Raw genomic sequence first — 23,958 nt, forward strand, 5'->3', positions numbered from 1 at the left:
TTTTGTCAAATATATTCATCCATTTTGTAGAATATAAGAAAAATTTAATGTTTGACTATTGAAGATTGTGCAAGTAACTTGAGGGTAATCATTCTGAGTGTTTGCCCTGCATCTGTAGAAATTGTCAGTTTTCTTTGAATGTACATTGACTTAATATTTACTACAGAAATAAATTGGAGAATTCCTTAAAATCATGGCATGTTTTTCTTTCAGGGTTTTTTCTTAGCAAAATTTTATTACTGTATATATAGAATATGTATATAGTTCATATAAACTATAGTATTTAATACAGTATTTTGTACAATATAGTATTACACCATCTATTCACTATATATTAAATATTACTTGAACAATATAGATTATACTGTATATTCAATATATACATGAAAATTTAAACTGCTTAAGAAGACATGTTTCAGGGCTGTAGAAAATTCATAATATCGGTATGAAGTGTTTCTATTCAGTTCATCCTGTAAATTTTAGAGCAAACACTGCTGAGCGCTCAGAATGCTGAGGTATTCCTGAAGAGCTAAGACTTGTATGGTTCATATTGTCTTGGAGCTTGATGTCTGTCACTTCAGAAGTACTGACCATATCTTAGTTGTATGTAAAGTGTTGCTGTATAGGCTTTTTTCTCTTTTAAATAATATTGCAAAGAAATTCATTTATTTGTCCTGAAAGTGGGATATGGCATTACTAGTCCCCCCCCCCCCCCAATTAATGAAGGTTTCCAATTTATTTCTAAGTTTTTGTTAAAACTTGATCAATATGAGAACACTAGTATGGACATAGTAAGATATTATACTAAGAGAACCAAAACCTATATTTTAGTGTTAATTTGTAAGTCCTTTACTTAACACCATTGTATATTGTTTAGAATTATTAACTGAAATCATAGGTATTGGCAATAAAATAGGTCTTAAAAGTGAAATAAGATTTACAGTAATACAGCTCTAAGAGATGATCTTTGTACCTTCCATATGGTATAGGATATAAACAAGAGTGTATTTGTATTCCAGAGCATAGTTGTTAGTGCAAGCTGTTGTGAGCCGTATTTTCATGTTTTATTGATAGTGCAAGCTGTTGTGAGCCCTATTTTCATGTTTTAAAGTCAGTGAAATAGAGATGTACTTTATTTTGTCTCTGTAGGATCTTATCATTGTTCTGTCTTTATTAAGGGATTGGGGAGAAAATGGAAGAATCTTAAGCTAGGATCACTTGGTAGTATATATATATCATAACCCAAAATATCTGCTAGGTTTTGTGGAAAATCTCAGTTTTGCACTGCATGGCAAAATCTGAAATTTGACTAGAGAATTTAGGCCTAAAAGCATTTCAGATCTTTATTGGGCTTTTGACATTTATACATAAAAATGTGTGTGTGCATAAAAAACTGCAAGAAATTTCATTCTGATTTTTAGAGTTCCTGTATGCTAAACTATAAGAATATTTCTCATTTTGAAATAATATAAATAATGTCTTTTCCTTTAGGAAATGGCAGCTGTGTCAGCCTTTCTTCAGCCAGGAGCACCGAGGCCTTACCCTGCTCATTATATGGATACTGCAATCCAGACATACAGGGATATCTGCAAGTAGGTGACTGTAATATTTAAATTTTATTCATTTAGGAATAAACACTTAGATTGTTATTAGATATAATGATTCTTTGTCTTAGTGTTTTTTGTGTCTTAAACCTTTCTAAGTAACTTCCCAAATCTAGTTTACCTTCTCAGAGACAAGTTGAGGTGATGTTTTTTAAAATTAATGTTTCATTATGCCCCCTTCTCCCTCTGTATTTTGTTTGTATTTGTGGTTTAGGAATTCATTATATGTAATGTGAGGTTATATGTTATATTTAGGATGATTTGTATTATGGGGATTTATAATTCCAGTCAACCATTTTGAATTTTCCTTGTGAAATAGGCAAACACAAAGAGAGAAATAACAATCCAGGGAGAAAAATGAGTAGTATTTTATACATATAGGGAGTTCTATTGGAACTCTGTAGGAGTTAAAATTCACCATCTATAAGGAAGCTGTGAATTGGTCTGAAAGTGATCACGAAAGGTTTCATGAGATATTTGGTTAGTAGGTCTTGAAAGAAAGATGGTTGAGATTTGATAATATGAAGACATTTCAGAAATAGTGATTGGCAAGAATACCATTTTGGAATCAGCATTTCTAGTGAAAGTGAATAGAACCCTGGCTAGATTGGCGAGTGTGTATAGATGGCGAGTATTAAGTGGTAAATTTGTTGTGTTAGTCAGGATTCTCTAGAGAAACAGATCCAGCAGAGAGATCTGTAAATATGAGATTTATAAAAGTGTCTCACCCAACTGTGGAATTATGTAAGAGTCCAAAACCTGTAGGGCAGGCTGTGAAACTGACAGCTCCGATGAAGGGTCTGGATGAACTTTACAGGAGAGGCTCGCTGGCTCAGAAAGGAATGAAAGTGTCTCTCTTCTTCCTTAAAAACTTTCAAGTGATTGGATTATCTTGTTATGGGAGATGGATCTTAGTTGATCATGACATTGGTCAGACCAGTGCTTGCCTGACCATAGAACTGGGCGTAATCACTTGGCCAAGTTGACACTGGAACCTAAACATCATAGGTGGTTTGTGATAAATCAGTGTGGGGAGCCTCAATTGTCATTTGTTATTTTTATTATTAAACTGTAGTCAAGATTTATGCAGTAGTAAATAGGATGTCACTGAATATTTCAGTAGAGCCTTTACATAATTTTTCAGAAAGCTTAATCTGAGTTTTTAACATAGAATAGATAGGTTCTAAGGTGTAAATGTAGAGGCAGTTTTTCTTCTATAACTTGTTGAAGTAGAAGTAATAGAAGCAGTAGTTGTAGTAGTAATAGTGATGTATTTACAACACAACATTAATAATAATTAACAAAATAATAAACATTTTTGATTGCTTAGCATTTACCACTATGCCAAAGTTATTTACAAGCTTGTTTAATTTTCACAACAAACCTATGAAGTGGTAAGACTACTATTATCATCCCCATTTATATATGAGGAAAGTGACACTAATTTGCCAGAGGGCTCACAAACTAATAATTGGTAGAGTCATTATTAATCTCATCTCTTACACTTTATAAAAAAGTGTAATTTTTGTTAATTGAATTCATGTTTAGTTCCTATACTTTTATATCTACTTGAGACAATATATTTGGAGATTCCAGCAGGAGATACAGCCTCCTATGAAAGGGGAGCTGCTGAAGAAGACTGCAAAGGAGAGATATAAGAGGTAGAAGGACTTGATGAGTGAGGTGTCAGGGAAGTCGCAGTTGTAAAAGACTTTCAAGAATATTCTTTCTTCCTATAGAAAGATCTTTGTCTTCTTGAAGCCCAAAGTTTCTGGAGACATGTACCTGGAGTGATGGAAATAAAAAAAGATACCACCTAGTGACCCATATAGCTGAATAAACCTTGGCAATCTAGTTTTGCCCTTTTGCCCACAGCAGACTACATAGTTTTTCTAAATATGCTCTTCCTGTCTTGCGTCTGTTACACTTTTTTAAATATATATTTTTTAATTTAGAGAAGTTGTAGGTTTACAGAAAAGTCCTGCAGAAAATAGAGTTCCCGTTTCCACCGTTGTGTTATTAACACTTTATTTCCCCAATTAAAAAATTGTTTTTTGGGTTTATGGTCCAGAGATCTAACCCAGTCTCCTGCATGGAAAATGAACCACTGAACCACTCAGGCATCTCATTTATTGCACTAATTTTTTTTTAAAACTTTTTTATTTTGTAGTGTAACATACATACAAAGCAATCAAAAAGCAATAGTTTTCAAAGTACTCTTCAACAAGTAGTTACAGGACAGATCTCAAAGTTTGTCATGGGCTACCATACGATCCTCTCATATTATTCCTTCTAGTTACTCCAGAATATAGGAGGCTAGAGGGCTTAAATATATATATATTTTTTCATCATCGTTGTATTTCATCATCATGTATTTTCATCATCATGATCATTTCTTAGAACATTTGCATCAATTCAGAAATACAAATAAAAGAAAAACAGAAAAAAATTCATACATACCATACCCCTTCCCCCTCCCTTTCATTGATCACCAGCATTTCAATCTACTAAATTTATTTTAACATTTGTTCCCCCTATTGTTTATTTTTAATCTGTATGTTTTACTCATCTGTCGATAAGGTAGGTAAAAGGAGCATCAGACACAAGGTTTTCACAATCACACTGTCACATTGTGAAAGCTATATCATACAATCATCTTCAAGAAACATGGCTGCTGGAACACAGCCCTTCATTTTCAGGCAGTTCCCTCCAGCCTCTCCATTACACCTTAACTAAAAAGCTGATATCTATTTAATGCATAAGAAAACCTCCAGGATAACCTCTCATCTCTGTTTGAAATCTCTCAGCCATTGGTGCTTTATTTTGTCTCATTTCACTCTTCCCCTTTTTGGTTGAGAAGGTTTTCTCAGTCCCTCGATGCTAAGTCCCAGCTCGTTCTAGGATTTCTGTCCTGCGTTGCCAGGAAGGTCCACACCTCTGGGAGTCATGTCCTATGTAGAGAGGGGGAGTTGCCCCAGTTTTTAACTGATGAAATTCTAGTTATCCTTAAAAGGCTTTCTTACATTTTATTAGTTTTATGAAGCCATCTCTTCCTTCCCATCTCCCCCAAATCATAATAAAATTAGTTGTTCCCTGTTCATTGTGCTCTGTTTTGTATCTGTTTCTACTTTTAAGATAAGGGTTGTGTTGTAGAAATATTTGAATATTTAGTGCTTAAACTGTGTCTGATACAAATGACTTTTTAAAATGTTACTTAAATAAACAAAGTCTTGGGCTTGGTACCCTTAGTAGCTTAGTAACTGGCTACAGAGGAAAATAGGAGAGGAGTCAAACAAGCAAAATAATGTCACGATTCAAGGGAGTTTATAAAATTTCCTTAAAAAAAAATACCTTTGAGAACTTAGCATATTATATGTGACTAGGTGCTGATAATTAGGAGCTAATCTTTTGTGCTCATTATAAACATTTTTACGTATTCATAAATACTAGCTCTTTATGAAACCATGATTTATAAAAAGTGTATGACATTATTATAGTAGTTTTGAAAGTAGTAAGTTATATTTTAAAAGCATTGTTCAAAATGGCTGCCACAGTGAGTTCAAATTAGCAAGCTTTGGTTGCAATTTTAAGTTAAAGGTACTTTGAAATAAGGATTTCTAGGAAATAAAAAGAGAAAATCTTTTGCTACTGTTACCCAAAGGAATATCATGTTGTTATTTCACAGTAAGAATGTTCTCATTTTTTAAAAATATTTTCAAGAATAATTAATACAATCTTAGATTATGGATGTCCCACAAAAAAAGAAAAATTCAACTGATTGCATGTGTTTACAGTGATAATTTGGCTCAGAAATCGATCACGCAATCCTAGCCTATTTAGTCTCCAATTGAGACAGTTTATTATTGTAAAATAAGCCACTAAAAATGAAACATTTTGCAGTGAGGAAGAAAAAAGAAATACAAGTAAAATGTTAATATTCCTTTTTGTTCATCTCAATTTTATATTTAATGCTCACTGCTGGTTCAGAGAGAGCAGTTGAGTTCTAGCTTTTTTCTCACAGGATATGTGACTTAACATTATGTTGTAGTCTTACTATATAACTAGATAACAAAAAAAGTTTTGATTGATTTTTGAGAATTCTTTGAAAATTTTAGCCTTTATGATAGGTAGAAAACAAGGCTGTTGACTTTTTCCTCTGAAAACGCATTGGAAACTTTTGCTGAAGACATGGTTATTATGATGTAGTAAGGGTTTATTGTAGTTCTAATGATATTTTTCTTGTCATTTTCTCTTTAGGAATATGGTGTTGGCTGAAAGATGTGTATTGCTTAGTGCTGAAATTTTAAAAAGCCAAAGCAAATATTCAGAAGCTGCGGCTCTCCTGATACGGTTGACCAGTGAGGTACTGAAACCGTATAGTATCTGCTTTAATATATTCTTGTTTCTTAATTTTTTTAAGGTATGGCTTTTTTTCTTGAGAGGGTATACAAAATGTAGAATTAAGAGATACCCCTTTTTGATAATTTACAATGTCTTTACTTTAGTTATTGTTGAATTAATTTTAAATGCATTTATAAACTGCATTAGTTTTATTTCCAGTTATTATGTTTACATTTCATTGTTCTTAACCACAGATACATATTGAGCATCTTCTATCTATTTGGTTCTGCCCTACATATAACTATATTTAAAGGAACATGCATATGCATTGTTTCTAATATAAAATCCATACTTAAAGACAAATCACTGAGGAATTTTTAATCATACTTTCAACTAATACCCTCTTTTTAAGAAAATCATCTAAAACATTTAAAAAAATGTATATTATCAATATTTCAAAAAGGAGAAAAAGCCATCTATTTGTATAGTTGCTGTTAAAGATAGTGTTGAGTGGCATTGACATCATGCTTTTAAAGAATGGTAGTAATTCCTTTATAAGAATGGTTGAAGGCACATTTTTTTAAGATAAATACTCTTAAGAATAAAGGAACAAAGTCAAACACTTCCTTTATTTGCCCCTTAAATGTTAATATAGTTCTTGGACCACTGTGTTTTTTACCATACACAATTTTTGAGTGATTTTGTTCATTGTTGTGGTTTTCCTTCTTAAATCTTTGTCCAAAATTTAAGAACTTGAACTTTAGACTTGTATGACCAATTGTGTTTAGATTTATCTACTGGAATGCTTTTCAAGGCAACTAAAGTCAACATAACAATAGCTTAACTCAAAGGCTTTGTTACCTGATATATTGCAATTTTAAATTATGTTACCAGCTAGCCCCTCATTTGCTCAAGGCAGAAATTGGTTGAAATATTCCTCTATAACCCCATTGCATCAGTAAAATATTGAGGGTTTTTTTTTATTCAGCCTCTTAAACACGTTTTCCTTTTGTATTTCCAAATATTTTACTTATCTCTCCCTCTTATTTTTATTAAAAAATTTTTTTTAACTCTTATGGCTGTCCAGATTCATGTCCTAATAGCTTTCACCTTGGCTATGGCCCTTTTCCTTTTTTTCACCTGATTTACTAATTCTGATGTCGTGTCCTTTAGGTAGACTTCCCCAGTACCCAAGATTTTCCTAAATGTCTGTTCTGCTTTCTTATATAATGCTGTAAGATGCTGACTTGACATATTATGTTGGAAATTATATATAAGCTCTTAGTTCTTTAAGGGCAGAGAACTGTGTTGCCTTCTTTTTCTTGTTGTGAAAAGTAACGTGTATACAAAAAAAGCAATAAATTTCAAAGCACAACACAACAGTTAGTTATAAAACAGATTTCAGAGTATGGAATGGGTTACAGTTCCACAATTTTATGTTTTTTTCTTCTAGCTGCTCTGAGACACTAGAGACTAAAAGAAATGTCAGCATAATGATTCAGCAGTCATACTCATTTGTGAAGTCCTGTCTTCTCTGTTATAATTCCATCTTCTCCTTTGATCTTTCTCTCAATCTTTAGGGGTATTTGGACTATGCCCATTCTAAATTTTTCATGTTGGGAGGAGCTGTCGATAATATGGGATAGGAGGGTGGATCTAGTTGATGTTCTGGAGAGGCTGACCCCTCTAGGTTTCAGAACTTATCTGACTAGGAACCCATCTGGAGGTTTAGTTTCCTGGAGAGTAATCATAGTTTATGGAACCTTTGTAGAATCTCCAATAGAACCCTAGTTCTTCAGGGTTAACAGGAATGGTTTTGACTGACATTTGGCAAACCATGACAAATAGCAATATGTAGCTGAAGCTTGCTTAATAGCCCTCGACTTTCTTTGAACTCCCTCAGCCACTGATACATTATTTTGTTAAAATTCTTTCCCCTTTTGATCAAGAAGGCATTGTTGATCCCACAGTGCCAGGGCCAGGCTCATGCCTGGGAGGCATTCAGTGTTGCCAGGTAGACTTTCACCCCAGAATGTCATGTCCCACGAAGGGGATTGGGTAATGATTTTACTTGTAGAGTTGGTGTTGCTTTCTTTATTATTTCTTGTGCCTGGGCACGTGGTAGGTGTTCTACAAATGTTTTTTAAACTGATTAATTAATTCTTTTATAAAGGTTTTTGTAAGATATAATTAGTTAGGTTCAGGAGTGATATTAAAAATGTTTTATAATTGATATTGCATAGTGACCAAAACAAACAGGTGCCACACATAAACTAGTCAGCAGAGTTTGAATATAGGCTCTTGGTTTTGTTGATATTCTATAATCTATATAATAAATAATCTCACTTGGATTTGAATGTGTGTCTGTGCTTCTCAGCCAAGGGCTTATCGGTGAATATAAAAAGAGTATATCAGTCAAGAAATTTCTTTAGAGCACATTCTTTTCTCTGCATTATAACCTTATTAGTTTTTGACTTTCTTTTCTTTTTCATCATTGCCTTCACTTTTCTTTTTCAAGCCTGGATAATTTATTTTGTTATGAAAGTCTAGGAGATTTGTCATTGTCATTTACTTCTTTGGGGTGGGAGTTGAGAGTGGGCATTGGTGCATTTCCCTAGAAATTGTGATTCTAATGGCCTAGTGACTAATTGAGATATTGGCCGACTTTTGGCCATTTCTACTGTACCTTTCAAATACTTTTTTGTGATAACTTGAAAGCAGTAAAGAGTACTAGGCCATAAAATTAGAAAATTATGTTAAATCTTCATGAACACTTGTATTTGTTGTATGTATTTTATTAAATAGAAAGCTTGTATAATATATGAAAAGTGCCCTGGTCTTTTTAAGGATAGGGAACTGAATTAACATGCTAATAGATTTTTGGCATTCATGAATTGTGTTACCTCAAGTTTTGTTAATTCCATTATAGCAAAAGATACCTTTCAGGTCAGGCTCCAAAGAGTTCTTCTTTGACTTTATTTTTTGAACTGCAAATTTATGGGCAAGAGAACATATGGAACAAACCCAGCTTAATGTTAAAACATGCCACATGACCTCCATATATGATGGTGTATCTGAATTTGGTGTGTAACACGTGATGCTTTTTCCATACTTGGTCTGTGTTTCTGTGTTGTCTTAGAGCTCTTTTTGTCTTTTATTGAATTTGAATATGATAAATCAGTTTTTCAGAGATAATAGCATTTTTTATAAGTGGAAAATGATCTGATAGTGCTTTTCATGTTGTTTTTACAATTGTGCAACGAGATCTTAAAATCTTAGAGCCATCTTTTGAGAATTGATTCAGTTAATTAGCTACAGCTGATGCCTTTGTCACCTGCGTTTGTGTAGAAATGTTTATTCGTTCCTCTACCTGAGATTGTTTTTTTCCTATACATTTCCTATACATATGTATATGTTAATGTTGTTAATGCTGCCTTTTTAGCTTTTGCTAAAACTATCTCTTGGTTGTGGACAAAGATTTCAAAGGCAAAAGTTCTCGTTTAAGTGGCATCACAGATTTTTTTCCCGAAGTTCCACATAGAACATATATAATGGACTTGTCTTATTATAGATATGAACTACCAATAAATTAAAATTTTATCCTACAGTTCAACCCACCTGAATTAACATGCTAATAGGTTTTGGATAAAACCACCATTTTATGAAATCCTTTCATTTATCTTCTCTTCCATCAATGCTAACAACAGTTGTCATTCTTTTTAGCCCCTGCCCACCTCTTATTAATTTTTTAAAAGCAGTTTTATTGAGATGTATTCACATATCATACAGTCCATCCGAAGTGTACAACCAGTGGCTTTTAGTATAATCAGAGTTGTGCATTCATCATCACAATTAATTTTAGAACATCTTCATTAATCAAAACAGGAAAACACATTCTCCTTAGCAGTTACTTCTCAACCACTCCTTCATAACCACTAAGCTAATTCTTTCTCTAGAAATATTTATATTTACATTTTATATAAATGGAATATATGATATGTAGTATTTTGTGTCAAATTTCTTTCACTTAGCATGATGTTTTTTAAAAAATTGTAATAAAAAAAATTAGAACAGTTGTAGGTTTACCAAAAAGTCATGTAGAAATTACTACATTCCCATAGTACCCCTTTATTGTTGACACTTTGCATTAGTATGTTACATTTTTTTAATTGATTAATAGATATTAAAATATTGCTGTTAACTATAGTCCATAGTTTATACTAGGTGTATTTTTTCCTATATACCACTCTTTTATTAACTAAACCTTGTAATTCTGTCAGACATTTGTTATAATTCATGAAAGAACATTCTTGTACTATTAACCACAGCCCCTTTATTTTTCACAAAGCAGTAAGTTTTTTTTTTTTTTTTTTGGGTTCATGGTCTGGGAATTGAACCCTGGTCTCCTGCATGGAAGGCATAAGCATTCTACCACTGAACCACCTGTACACCCTAGCAATAAGGTTTTTAACCACTTTGGGTATCACTATAAAAGACAGGGACTGATAAAAACAAAGCTGCAGTGAGATATAAGTGTAGGGTATTCATCTTTGCAAATTAACTCCTTCTTAGCAACCATACAGCATACAGTAGTCATATTTCATTTCATCTGTTTTAATACATGTCATGGTCTTTGGTCTCTTCTGAATTGATGAATCCTTGAATGTTAAATTTGGGAATGCTGAGGGTGAGGGTTTATAGCAGTGGTTCTCAGCTGGATTGTACATTTATAAAACATCAAAAAAAAAAAAACCCACAAAAAACAAACCATATGCACAACTATCCTGGACATATTCCTTATCTTAGTCAGAATGTCCAGGGTTGCAGTCCATCCAACTTTTGTAGTTTAATGAAAATCAAAGGTGATTAAAAATATATATGTGATGTGTATGTGTGTGTGTAGGGATAAATTTAAGAAATTTATAGATTAAAAAAATCTAAGAAACTATTGAGAGGCCTAAATGAAATTTGGAATTAGAAATAATTAGAATTAGGGCGGGCCACGGTGGCTCAGCAGACAGAGTTCTTGCCTGCCATACCAGAGACCCAGGTTTGATTCCCGGTGCCTGCCCATGTGAAAAAAAAAAGAAGTAATTGGAATGACCTATTCTGGATATTAAAATACATTATGAAGCTTCAGAAATTAAAACTGTTTATAGTTATAGGCACAGACAAATTAATGGAATAGAATGAGAATTTGAATATTATATATGATTAATGTCATTTAAAATAAGGGGGAAAGGTAGGTTATTCACTGAAAGATATTGTGAAATCTGACCAGCTATTTGAGGTTGAATTCCTACCTCGTTACATGTTAATAAATTGTAGCTTGATTAAGCTATACTAAGAAAAGATGAAGCCAGTGTAACACAAGAAATTAAACCCAAAATACTAGAAGAAAATATAGGAGAATATTATTTAAATTTAGGAATGTGAACATCGTTTCTTACTTTGATGTAATATCTTTAAAAAAATTTTTTTTATTGTATACTATAACATATATGCAAAGCAAAGAAAGAAAAAAAGCAATAGTTTTCAAAGTACTTTTCAATGATTAGTTACAGGACAGATCCCAGAGTTTGTCATGGGCTACCATATGATCCTCTTGGATTTTTCCTTCTAGCTATTCCAGAAAATAGGAGACTAGAAGCCATAAATATTTTTTTATCATCACAATTGACTTTTTTTTTCTTTTTTGTGTGAAAAATAACATATATACAAAAAAGTAGTAAATTTCAAAGCATAGCATGACAATTCATTGTAGAACAGATTTCAGAGTTTGGTATGGGTTACAATTCCACAGTTTTAGGTTTTTACTTCTAGCTACTCTAAGATACTGGAGACTAAAAGAAATAGCAACTTAATAATTCAATAATTATATTCGTTAAACCCTACCTTCTCTATATAACTCTACCATCACCTTTGATCTTTCTTATCTCACTCTTCAGGGGTATTTGGGCTATTGCCATTCTAATTTTTTCATGTTGGAAAGGACTGTCAGTAATATGGAGTGGGGAGATGGAACTAGCTTGATGCAATATATTTCCACCATAAAGACAAAGATAATAACTCTGACTACAAAAGAATAAACTCTTCCATGTCAAAACTGGGAAATACTATTTTCAAATTGTATGAGAAAGAAATAATATTGATAAGTATGCGAAGGGTTCTTAGAAACCAGGAAATCACAAAAACCCATTCACAAAATACAAACAGGCAAGTCATAGAAATAAAAAGGCCCCTAAAAATGAAAAGATGACCAGCTTTACTATTAAAGAAATGTATGGTAAGTCACCAGGTGTCTTATACAGATTTTTCTTTTTTTAACTGCAGAGGCTTATTGACTTGCTTAGTAGAAATGCCTGAATTAGCATACTTTCTCGGTTGTGGTTTGTTCAGACTGTAACATTGTTGATTTTTCTGGCCCTGTCTTCTTCCCTGTGTGGGATTCTTCCTTTTGTTAATTTTCCTCTTTCCTCCTGGTTGTACGTTTGCTACCTTAGCCATGGAAGCCACGTGTTTTGTTCAGATCCACAGGAAGAGAGGGCTGCTTCCTACAACCGTGGGTCAAAAGTCCTGAGCTTCTCTCTGATTAGACTGCACTTGACCTGATTGTAGAAGTCAGGAATGCAATTACCCTATTGGCTTGGACCACTCAGGACCTTTCCCCCTGAGGAGAGCATAGAGAGCCATATATTGGAGGGGAGATAGTTTCCCAAAGAACAATTTAGGTGTTTTTAGGCAGGGGTAACTGCAATCTCAGTTACCAGCTATTATCTATTACTAGTATAGATTCATATGATAACGGGCTAAGTGGAGATAAAGACTAGGAAGAGATGGTAAATAAAGGCTGGGAAGAATGAGTTAATTGAGATTTAGTGCTAGAAATACTATGCCTCATAAACCTATGAAGCTTGTAACAACGTGGATGGATGTTGAGGACATTAAGCTGCATGAGATTAGCCAGAAACAAAAGGACAAATACTGTATGGTCTCACTGATATGAACTAACATTAGTGAATGAACTTGGAGAACTTCAGTTAGGAACAGAGACCATCAGGAGATAGAAATAGGGTAGGTATTGGGTAATTGGAGTTGAAGGGATATAGATTGTGCATCAGGACTGATTGTAAAAATTCAGAAATGGATATCACAATACTACCTAACTGTAATATAATAATGTTAGTTCACTGAATGAAGCTGAATGTAAGAATGATAGAGGGAGCAGGGTTGGGGGCACAAATGAAATCAGAAGAAGAGATAGATGATAAAGACAGATGGTATAATCTAGAAATGCCTAGAGTGTATGATCATAGTGACTAAATGTACAAATTTAAAAATGTTTTTACATGAGGAAGAACAAAGGAATGTTAATACTGCAGGGTGTTGAAATAGATGGTAATTCATATTTTAAAACTTTAACTTATGTGTGAGACTAAAGCAAAAAATGTCTATTTGGTACAAAATTTATATTTTGACTAGTGCATTTCCTAATATAACTTATGTGGATGGTTTAATTGAACACCATAAGTACATGGAACCTTGAGTAGGGCATGAGATTTTGTAGGTTTGTCCAGAGTGATGCCTCGATAAATTGCAGAAGGATTTAAACAGTGAATAAAAAAAGTATTTGCAAAGTCCCCTTGGGGGCATGGTGAGAAAGGGGGAAATCCAACTTCCCCAAGTTGAATTCTTGATACTCTCACAAGCAGTGAGGACAACCAAAGCTATAGGCTGAGCCCCCAATCTTGGGGTTTGTTCATATGAAACTTAACCCCACAAAGGATAGGTCAGGCCTACTTAAAATTAGAACTTAGCGTCACCCCTGGAGAATCTCTTTTGTTGCTCAGATGTGGCCTTTCTCTCTCAGCCAACACGACAATCAAACTCACCGCCTTTCCCCTCTCTACATGGAACATGACTCCCAGGGGTGTAAATCTTCCTGGCAACGTGGGACAGAAATCCTAGAATGAGCTGGGACTCAGCATCAAGAAATTGAGAAAACCTTCTTGACCAAAAGGGGGAAGAGAGAAATGAGAGAAAATAAATTGTCAATGGCTGAGAGTCAAGAGGTTATCCTAGAGCTTATTCTTACACATTATATAGATATCATATTTTTTAGTTAAGGTATATTGGAGAGGCTGGAGGAAAGTGCCTGAAAATGTAGAGCTGTGTTCCAGTAGCCGTGTTTCTTGAAGACAATTGTATAATGATACTTTTGCAGTGTGACTGTGTGATTGTGAAAATCTTGTGTCTGATGCTCCTTTTAGCTACAATATGGAGAGATGAGTAAAACATATGGATTAAAAATAAATAAATAATAGGGGGAAAATTGTGGCTCACTCGTTTAAGCCCTAGAAACATGGTATTCAAGATGAGTAAAAATTAAAAAAATGAAGTTTAAAAAATAAAACTTCTATTTTCATTCTTTTGAAAGACCTATTATACCAAAAGCTGTTGCTCAAAGGCATTATTGTGGCTTTGAAATTCTGGCATTTAATTGTATGGTGAGATGTGGAAGCATGACTCTCTTGTATATAGGGAATAGAGATCGCATTAGGAAACCTTTTGGATTTCCAGGTGACTCCTCTTAAACTCAAGGAGGTCTGCTCCACACAATGGAAACCAGTGCTTAGGTAGTACAGAAAGCTACATACAACACAAAATAGGTATTTCATTATAGTTTTTTATTGTAATTTTGATTCTAAGGGAAAATTCCTTCTAAGTAGTAGTAAATGGAAATGAGGTTACAGACTTGAGACCTGTTATCTGAATTTATGTAAGAAGGAAACGCCGTTATTTAAAGTATTGTCCTTCCCAAATATAAATAGACACAAAATGTTGGAAATTAGATAGGTCTGGACAAAAAGGATGTGCCAAATAATAAATTTAAAAATGCAAGAAGAGGGCAGGCCATGGTGACTCAGCAGGCAGAGTTCTCGCCTGCCATGCCAGAGACCCAGGTTCAATTCCTGGTGCCTGCCCATACCAAAAAAAAAAAAAAGCAAGAAGAAAGAAGCAGCAGGGTTAGACTGTGCAAAAGTCTCAAGTTTATTATTTTTTTAAAAATTATTTGAGCATGGAAACTGGTCCATTGAATACGGTTGTGTGCTTTAAATTTCATAAAAATTACATAGAATGTTAAAAAGAATAAGGGTCAATCATTTTAAATCCAGAGAAATATCTATAGGAATGTACAGTTTATAAAGCCTTATGCTTTTGATTGGCCTTTGTCCTTGTCTAATTTTTTTTTGTTTAAACTGGAAAGGTTATTTGCTCATTACACCAAATAGGATGCAAGCACTGTCATGACAAATATACAGAAATATATAGATCATCGTAAAACAGTCATTTAGTTGAAATGAAGGGAAATCTCTTTAAATGTTATGTTGTTTGTTGTTTATCTTTAAATGTTATGGTGATATATTCCCAAGAATCTTTTCTTCAGTTAAGTTAATTATATATTTCAATAAAAGAAAGGTGATAATGGAGTAAGTGGAAGTTAGCTTGTGGGAATTTTCCTTAAAAATAAGATTCTAATTTTATTAATCCATGCCAGTTAAACACTATAAATCCTTGTCAAATTTTGTGCTGTGTTCTCTAGAATGTTATTTCTTAAACTTTAATATACACACAAATCCCCTGAGGAATCTTGTTAAAAGTCACACTCTGATTCGGTAAATCTGTGGTGGCTCTGAGTTTCTGCATTTCTACAAGTTTCCAGGTGATACTGAGGCTGCTGGTCCGCAGATCACACTTGGAGAAGTTGAGAGCACATCTCATAGGTTCTTTTAGTGATTTGAGGATAGAATTAATCTACAGATTATGCATTTTAGGGAGTATTTTCTGAATTACATTCAGAAATAGTAACTTTTTAAAAAATGATCTCATTAATTAAAACGAAATATTTGCTGTAGGTGATCTTATAATCAACACTGAAAATTAATTCAGATTCCTGTAATTCCAAAGTATGGTTAAGTAGGATATAGTTTGTTTTGACTATTAGTAGTGATTCATTTGACGGTGGTTTATTGTAATCTAAAGAGGAGGAAATAATTTTTCTAATGGTGTGATTGTTTTGGGAGGTGATATGGAAAGAAGATTGAACAGTGGCAAAAATTTTTTTTTTTTTGGTAAAATAGTTAGAAAACACTAGCTGCCTTTTGCCATCAAATATGCAAAATTTGTCCCATTGAGTGCAAAACAGAGAGAGTAAAACCTTACTCACTTTCCTAGAAATGACTGGTACTAACAGAGAACTTGAGGTCAAAGGAAGAAAAAGAATGGATTGCAATCTAGCATCATTTTTGAATTGATTATTTATAGTACTCGGTGGTATGTTTAACAGATAACAGTTTATGAAGTTACCAAAGTGCAACTTTCACTCTTTGTCTCTCACCATCCTTTTAAATTTTATTAGGCAGTATTGGGGCGAGAGTTTTTCCTTAACCCTAAATGAAAACTTCCTTCAGCTCATGTCTTTTCTGTTTACTCTCAAGTAATCTTTCTCTTTTGCTTCATAGTTACTTCTAGTCATAAACATAATCTCAATTTGGTAATTAGAGTAGCTGGTTCTGTGTAATAATCAAAACTCCAAACATAATTTAGCTTTAATCTCCTATCCTTCTGTAACTTTTAGTAGTCCAGCACCTGTGATGTCTTGGATGGGTATATGTGATTGCTTTATTCTGTCGCCGTTCTTCCTTCTAGCTAGCTAGAGAGGTTTCTCCCTTCTGTTTGGTCATGCTCAGGAGGGGAGGGAATTGGGAGACAAGTGCACTGTGATAGGTGTTGTTTTTTGATGTTGTAACCCTCTGGGATGGCAGATGTTTAAAGTTGATTCTTTCTCTAAATAACCATCCTGGGTTCCTCCGAGTTTTCCAGTTTTGGAGATTGTCTTCTGGGCAAATGAATACTATTCTGGCAGATGCTATGTTCCTTTTGTATTTTGTTGTCTGTGGGAATCAAGCATTCTACCTGTGTCTTCATTTATGTTACTCTCTCATTACCCCTCAAGTGACCCTACTGGACGTGATCTAGAATGACCCCCTACTGGCTATCTCTTAGACATAGTTCACCTCTATGATATGAAACTCCTATGTGTGTGTGTGTTTGTGTGTTTTCCCCTACCATTAGTGGAAGCACAATTACTTCTTGAATATAATTCTTTTCTTTCTGTCTGTTGGCCTTATTCTTTCATTCTAATTCCTTGCCACTGTATCTTCCTCAGTTTTGAATTATGATACTACCTATCCAGGGTTTTCTCCAAATGCTGAAAACACATATCAAGTTCCTTAAGTGGCCTTAGTGAAACCCATTATTTCTCGGATTGAGATGAAGGAGGTACCTATCATCCCTGTACACATCACCTTCTTAAAATAGGGAAAGGTGTTGGGGTGAGTCAGTACTTTCTCTAGATGTGTTCTTTACAGATCTGCTTCCTTCCCTAGCCCTATCCCAAACCTTCCCATTTTCTTTTAAATTTTTGAAGTGTTTGAGAGAAAAGTTGTGTAATGAATTTATAGCCATATCCTTTGTAAATTCTAGAAATAATCTGTCACACATAATTTGGAATCTGGCATTTGTCATCTGTTTTATGGGTACCTCAGTCAAAATTTTGTAAAAAGGGTCCTCTTTTAACCTTTTTTTTTGTTTATTTTAGAAAAATCTTTTTGGTTAATAGGGTTATCTTAAACATAAAAGAACCATGATAAACAATTTCGTAGGCTATTTTGTCTGTGTAGATGAATGATAATATTTAGTTAGGGAAACAAGTAACTCTGGTCAGAATTATGATTGCCTTACAAGTAGTCCAGGTCTTTTGACTTTCTTTTCCTTTTTATTTTAGTAATTTATTTAGGTTAAATCAGATGAGATAGGTTGCAGCGTACAATTGAAGACTTAGAATCGGGCGAATCATCCTGCTTTGGAGATTGTACACCATTCTTTCTGTATATTTTAATTACTTTAAAAAGAATTAATTGTGTTGACCTATATACTATGTAACATTTCCCATTTTAGCCACTTTAGAATATAAAATTTAGTGTGTTAATTACATTTACAATGTGCTTCCATCACTGCCATCCCTTACCAAAAATTTTAATATAAATCTTTTAAAAAGATAGTTTTTTGAGCAGAGTTGGAGGCATGCACTGTCATCTCTATTAATGAAAATATATATTGCTTCTTTGTTTGTAGAAGTTCAGATATATTGATTATAATTTGGTGGATAGGCATAGCCTTCTTTTTTTTTTTTTTTTTGGCCTGGGCAGACTCTGGGAATTGAACCCAGATCTCTGGCATGGCAGGTGAGAATTCTGCCAGTGAGCCACCATTGTACCACCCAGGCATAGCTTTTATTAATCCAATTGTTTTATTTCCACAAATTTATCTGATATTATATAATGGCCCAAAAATATTTTTATAAGGATGAAGCATTTTTTGTAGTCAAAAAAAGAGAAACAATATTAAATTGATTAATCAGGGGCTGTATTAATAAATTATGGTACACTTATGTAATTAAATATTAAGTAGCTTTAAAAAAATAAAGGAATGACGAATATAAATGTCTTGGAAAGATGTCCATTATATATTAAGTAAAAAAAAGCGAGATACAACATACCATGTATAAAATCATTTATGTATTAAAAAGTCTGTTATTTAAAAAAAAAGCTGTATGTATTAGGCATATAAGCATATATATATATATATACATATATATGATAGTTAAATATATATTGAGAGAGAGAATGAGCAAGTAAGAGAGTGCTTTGAGAGAGAGAAGTGACATATACCAACATCAAGCTGGCAACCTCTGTGATGGGAAAGGAATGTATTTACTGTTCCTTCAAACATTTATTCTTTTTTTTTTTTAAATGCTTTTCATTTTTAAATACAATATATATACAAAGAAAAGAAAGAAAAAGCAATGATTTTCAAGGTGTACTTCAACAAGTAGTTACAAAACAGGTTTCAGAGTTTGTTATGGGTTATCATTTCTTCTTAAGGAAAAAAGTTTTTGTTTTTTAATAATTTTCTTCTTTTTTAATGCAGTTTTACTGATACATGTTCACATACATACAAATTATCTCAAGTATACAATCAGTGGCTCACAGTATCATCACATTAAGAATTTTTAAAAAGAAAACATTCCTTAAAAAACAAAAAAGGAAGTTCCCCAGCTCCCCCAACTAATTCTGATGGATCTAAACCCCTGGTTAAGAACCACTAATCTATTGTATATTCCAGATTTTTTAACTTACTAATTTTTGGATCCTACTTATTAGAAAAATCACCTGATCATTTAGTTTAAGTCATATGTGAAACGAGGGGTTTAAAATAGATAATAATAACTACCATTTACTGACTTCCTACTAGATGGTTTCCCCTAATCCCTCAGCTCTAATATAATTTAATGATTGCTATAGAGACAGTTCATAATAATCAGTGGTCTATAAGAACTTTTTGATATAACTATACTTTGTTGAAATTATTGCATTTAAAGTCACTATTTTCTGTTTTCAATGTTCCCTGGGGAAAATAATGGCAGCAGAACACATGGAAGGGCATGGTAAGTTCAGCTTGAGAATAGCTGAAACCCTTGAGAAAGTTTTCGAAAAAATGTTGTTGATATTTAATCAGCAACTTTCAACTTTCTCAGTAATTTATAAAGTGATGACTTTTTCAATTGAAAGGTTATCCTTATGCGAGATGATTCAATTGTAGTACATGATTCTTGAAGACACTGTATTGTAAGGGTCAGTGGAAGTAGAAACTAATTTGAGTTGTACGTATTTACTATTATACTGATAGTAGGTGAAAAGATAGTCTTTGGAGGGAAGCCTTCTGAAATTTTTAATAAAAGCAGTCATTTTGGTCCTCTTGAATTATAGCAAAAATTAAGAGTTTCTTTTAAATATAGTAAAACTTTATGGAGGGTAAAGCATTAGAGTATTTCATAATCTTTGCACAGTCTGTTTTATCTTTTGCTTTTTTTGAATGGATGAAGTAATGCTCTTGAATGTGGCAGATTACATTCCAGAAGAAGTTAGGTTGACGCCAATCTATTTTTTCTGTGCTCTGGTTTCTTGTTTATCTTTAATCACTATGCCTATATTAGGTTCCGAGTTTATATACTTTCCTGCTGTTTGAAAAGAAATTGCAGTTCTTCAGAGATTTGTTGCATGATTTATATCGGGATCAAACAGTTGACTTTTTTTTTTTTAACATGGGCAGGCACCGGGAATCGAACCCGGGTTCTCTGGCATGGCAGGCAAGCATTCTTGCCTGCTGAGCCACTGTGGCCCGCCCAACAGTTGGCTTTTTTAAGAAGCAAAACAAAATGTTTTAATAATAGAGAATTTCTTATTGGAAGAAAGACCTGTCAAGATTGGTTTGTCTTTGATTTCAGTGCTTATATATGCTAAGCTAAACATTGAATATGCTATATTATTTTCGCCAATTATATAAATTAACCTTATTTTCTTTTAAACATTCAATAGGATTCTGATCTTCGAAGTGCACTTCTTTTGGAACAGGCGGCACACTGCTTTATAAATATGAAGAACCCCATGGTTAGAAAATATGCATTTCATATGATATTGGCAGGCCATCGCTTTAGCAAAGCAGGACAGGTGAGTACATTTTCTTTAAAAAGAAAACCAATTGTTTATTTGTAATATAAATCTGTGTTATTTGTTAATTTTTTAAGATTTAAAGTTAATCCTAAAATTGAAATAAATTTTTTTCTGAGTTAGTGTTTATAATAGTAAGGACATAACATTTGGATTTGGACAAGTGTGAGTTTAAATCTCTTTTTTTTGAACAGTTTTATTCACACCCTATACAATCCATCCTAAATGTACAGTCACTGACACCTAGTATAATCATATACTTATGCATTCACCACCACAATCAACATGAGAACATTCCCCTTTCTTCCCCCAAAGAATCCCATCCCATCCCTTATATCCCTCTTATTGACATTTAGATTTGATACAGTGTCTTTGTTACAATTAATGAAAGATTATACAATGTTACTGTTAACTATAAACTTTAGTTGGTATTAATTATATTATTTCCCATATACCGCCCCATTGTTCACACCTGTAATAGTGACATATATTTGTTCTAGTTCATGTAAAAACTTTCGTTTATCTGTATGATTAACTACTATCATCCACTCTAGGTTTCATTAAGTTATACAGCCCTAAGTTTTAACTTCTAGCTTTCCTTCAGGTGACATAGATAACCCCAGCCTTCCTCTTTCAACCGTATTCACACTCGTCTTTGTTTATTACACTTATAAGCACAGCATTGTGCTATCCATTTCCAAATGGGTTTAAATCTTGATCTTCTATTCATAACTTGACTTTACTTGTTACTTAACTTCTTTGAGCCTCAGTTTCTTTTATTTTTTATTTTTCCTATTTCAGAGTTTGGCATGGGTTACAAGTTCCACAATTTTAGATTTTTGCTTCTAGCTGATCAAAGATACTGGAGACTAAAAGAGATATCAATTTAATGATTCAGCAATCATATTCATTTGTTAAATCCTATCTTGTCTGTATAACTCCACCCTCACCTTTGACCTTTCTATCCCACTCTTTAGAGGTGTTTTGTCTATGTCCATTCTAACTTTTTCATATTGCAAGTGTCTGTAATTAATATGGGGTAGGGAGATGGAACTATCTGATGTTCTGGAGGGGCTGGGCCCTCTAGGTTTCAGGACTTATCTGGTCCAGGGACCCATCTGGAGGTTGTAGGTTTCTAGAAAATTACTCTAGTGCATGCAGCCCTTGTGGAATCTTATATCTTGCCCTAGGGGTTCTGTAGGATTGGCTGGTATGGTCCTGGTTGGGGTTTGGCAGTTATGAAGCTTGCATAAGAACAACCTTCAGAGTAGACTCTTGGTTCTATTTGAAATCTCTCTGTCACTGATACTTTATTAGTTACACAGTGCCAGGACTGGACTCATCCTTGGGAGTCATCTCCCACACTGCCAGGGAGACTTTTACCCCTCAATTCATGTCCCATGTAGGAAGGAGGGTAGTGATTTTATTTGCAGGGTTGGGCTTAGAGAGAGTGAGGCCACAGCTGAGCAACAAAAGAGGTCCTCCAGAAGTAACTCTTAGGCATAATTTCTAATTTTAAAATTTGAAATTATGCCCCAATTTTGGGAAGATTAAACCCAATTATATATGTGATGGGCAAACACACAAATATATATATATGTGATGGGCAAGTTTTTAAAAAATATTGTTACTGAGAAATCTACACACACATACAGTCCAACCATGTTATGCTATCAGTAGCTCACAGTGTCATCATATAGTTGTGTACGCTTTACCATGATTATTTTTAGAACATGTGCATCACTCCAGAAAAATAAATAAAGAGAAGGAAAAAAAAGAACTCATATATCCCATGTCCTTTACCCTTCCTTCTCAATGACCCACAGTATTTCAGTCTACCCAGTTTTAAACCATTATCTCCCCTTATTATTTACTTATTTTTTATCCTTACTTTTTTTTTACTCATCTGTCGCTATCCTGGATAACAGCAGCATCAGACACAAGGTTTTCGCAATCACATAGTCATCTTGTAAATAAGCTATATAGTTAACAGTCTTTTTCAAGAATCTAGGCTACTGGAACACAGTTTAACAGTTATAAGTATTTCCCTCTAGCCACTCCAATACACCATAAACTAAAATGGGATATCTGTATTATTATAAGAATAACCTCCAGGATAATCTCTTGATTCTGTTTGAAATCTCTCAGCCACTGAGACTTTAATTTGTCTCATTTATCTCTTTCCCCTTTTGGTCAAGAAGACTTTCATATTCTGATGATACTGGGTCCAGACTCATCCCTGAGAGTCAGGTCTCACATTCTCAGGGAGATTTACACCCCTGGGAGTCATGTCCCACATAGTGTGGAGGGCAGTGAGTTCATCTGCCCAGTTGGCTTAGAGAGCGAGCAACAGTAGAGGCTCTATGGGGGTGACTCTTAGGCATAATTATTGGTAGGCTTAGCCTCTCCTTTGCCAGAATAAGCTTCATAGGGACATGCCCCAAGATTGAGGGCTCAGCCTATTGAATTGATAGTCTCCATTGCTTGTGAGAATATCAGGAATTCCCAAGACGGGGAAGTTTAATAGTCCCTCCTTTCTCCTCAGTTCCCCAAGGAGATTTGCAAATACTTTTTTATTCTCTGCCCAAATTACTGTGGATATATAGGAGCATCACACCAACCTGTACAAACCAAGATCTCATGCCTTATTCAAGATTCCATGTAATTATGGTGTTCAAATAAACTGACCATACAAGTTAAATTAGGTAATGCCCTACCCAAAGTATAAATTTTGTACCAAATAAACATCTCTTCCTTTGATCTCACATAGAAATTGAAGTTTTAAAATATGGACCATATCATCCTTTACTCTATATTCTCATTAACCTTTAGTCCTATCCAGATCAGCTTCATTCATATCTCTTGTTGAAGTCTGATCACTTTTTCAACTTTTTAACAGTTGCAGAATAGGATAATGCTGTTTTTAATAGCATCAGTGCTCTAACTTTGAGTCTCAGGTGTCACATAAATACCCAGAGTTTCAGGGAATGGACCAGGTTGTTCACAAATAGCTCAGTATCTTGGAATTTAGAAATAACTACTACAACTCCTGAGTATATGTGACTACTGTAAGAACTTACAATCTAGAACCCTTTACAGTAGGCCCCAACCTGATAACCTGTGCTCTTGACTTCAGTTCTCCAAGTCTGTGTATTATAGATAGTTCAAATGAGTGAGGCATGATAATATTTGTCTTTTTTTTTTCTGCCATTTCATTCAACATACTGTCCTTAAGATTCTTTCACCTAGTCGCATACCTCACAGCTTCATTCCTTCTTGCAGCTGTTCAGTATTCCGTTGTATATATAACTACAATTCTCCCTTCCTATCCTCATATGACTTCCATTCCTCAGTCATTGTACACCTCCATCCAGTGCGAA

The 23,958-nt window shown here is 33.9% G+C and overlaps 1 protein-coding gene across 11 annotated transcripts in view; it reads left to right on the plus strand.

Annotated features, from left to right (window-relative positions):
- TRAPPC8 (trafficking protein particle complex subunit 8) overlaps window positions 1-23,958 on the plus strand; it is a 148,979-nt gene that overhangs the window by 47,458 nt on the left and 77,563 nt on the right. For all 11 annotated transcript variants that reach the window (XM_077135708.1, XM_077135699.1, XM_077135709.1 and 8 more), the window contains 3 exons: window positions 1,492-1,592; window positions 5,862-5,967; window positions 20,447-20,578. In XM_077135708.1, coding sequence (XP_076991823.1) covers window positions 1,492-1,592; window positions 5,862-5,967; window positions 20,447-20,578 — 339 coding nt within the window. The remainder of the gene's footprint in view (window positions 1-1,491; window positions 1,593-5,861; window positions 5,968-20,446; window positions 20,579-23,958) is intronic.

This window comes from Tamandua tetradactyla, chromosome 18, assembly GCF_023851605.1.
Source record: "Tamandua tetradactyla isolate mTamTet1 chromosome 18, mTamTet1.pri, whole genome shotgun sequence".
Taxonomy (NCBI): domain Eukaryota; kingdom Metazoa; phylum Chordata; class Mammalia; order Pilosa; family Myrmecophagidae; genus Tamandua; species Tamandua tetradactyla.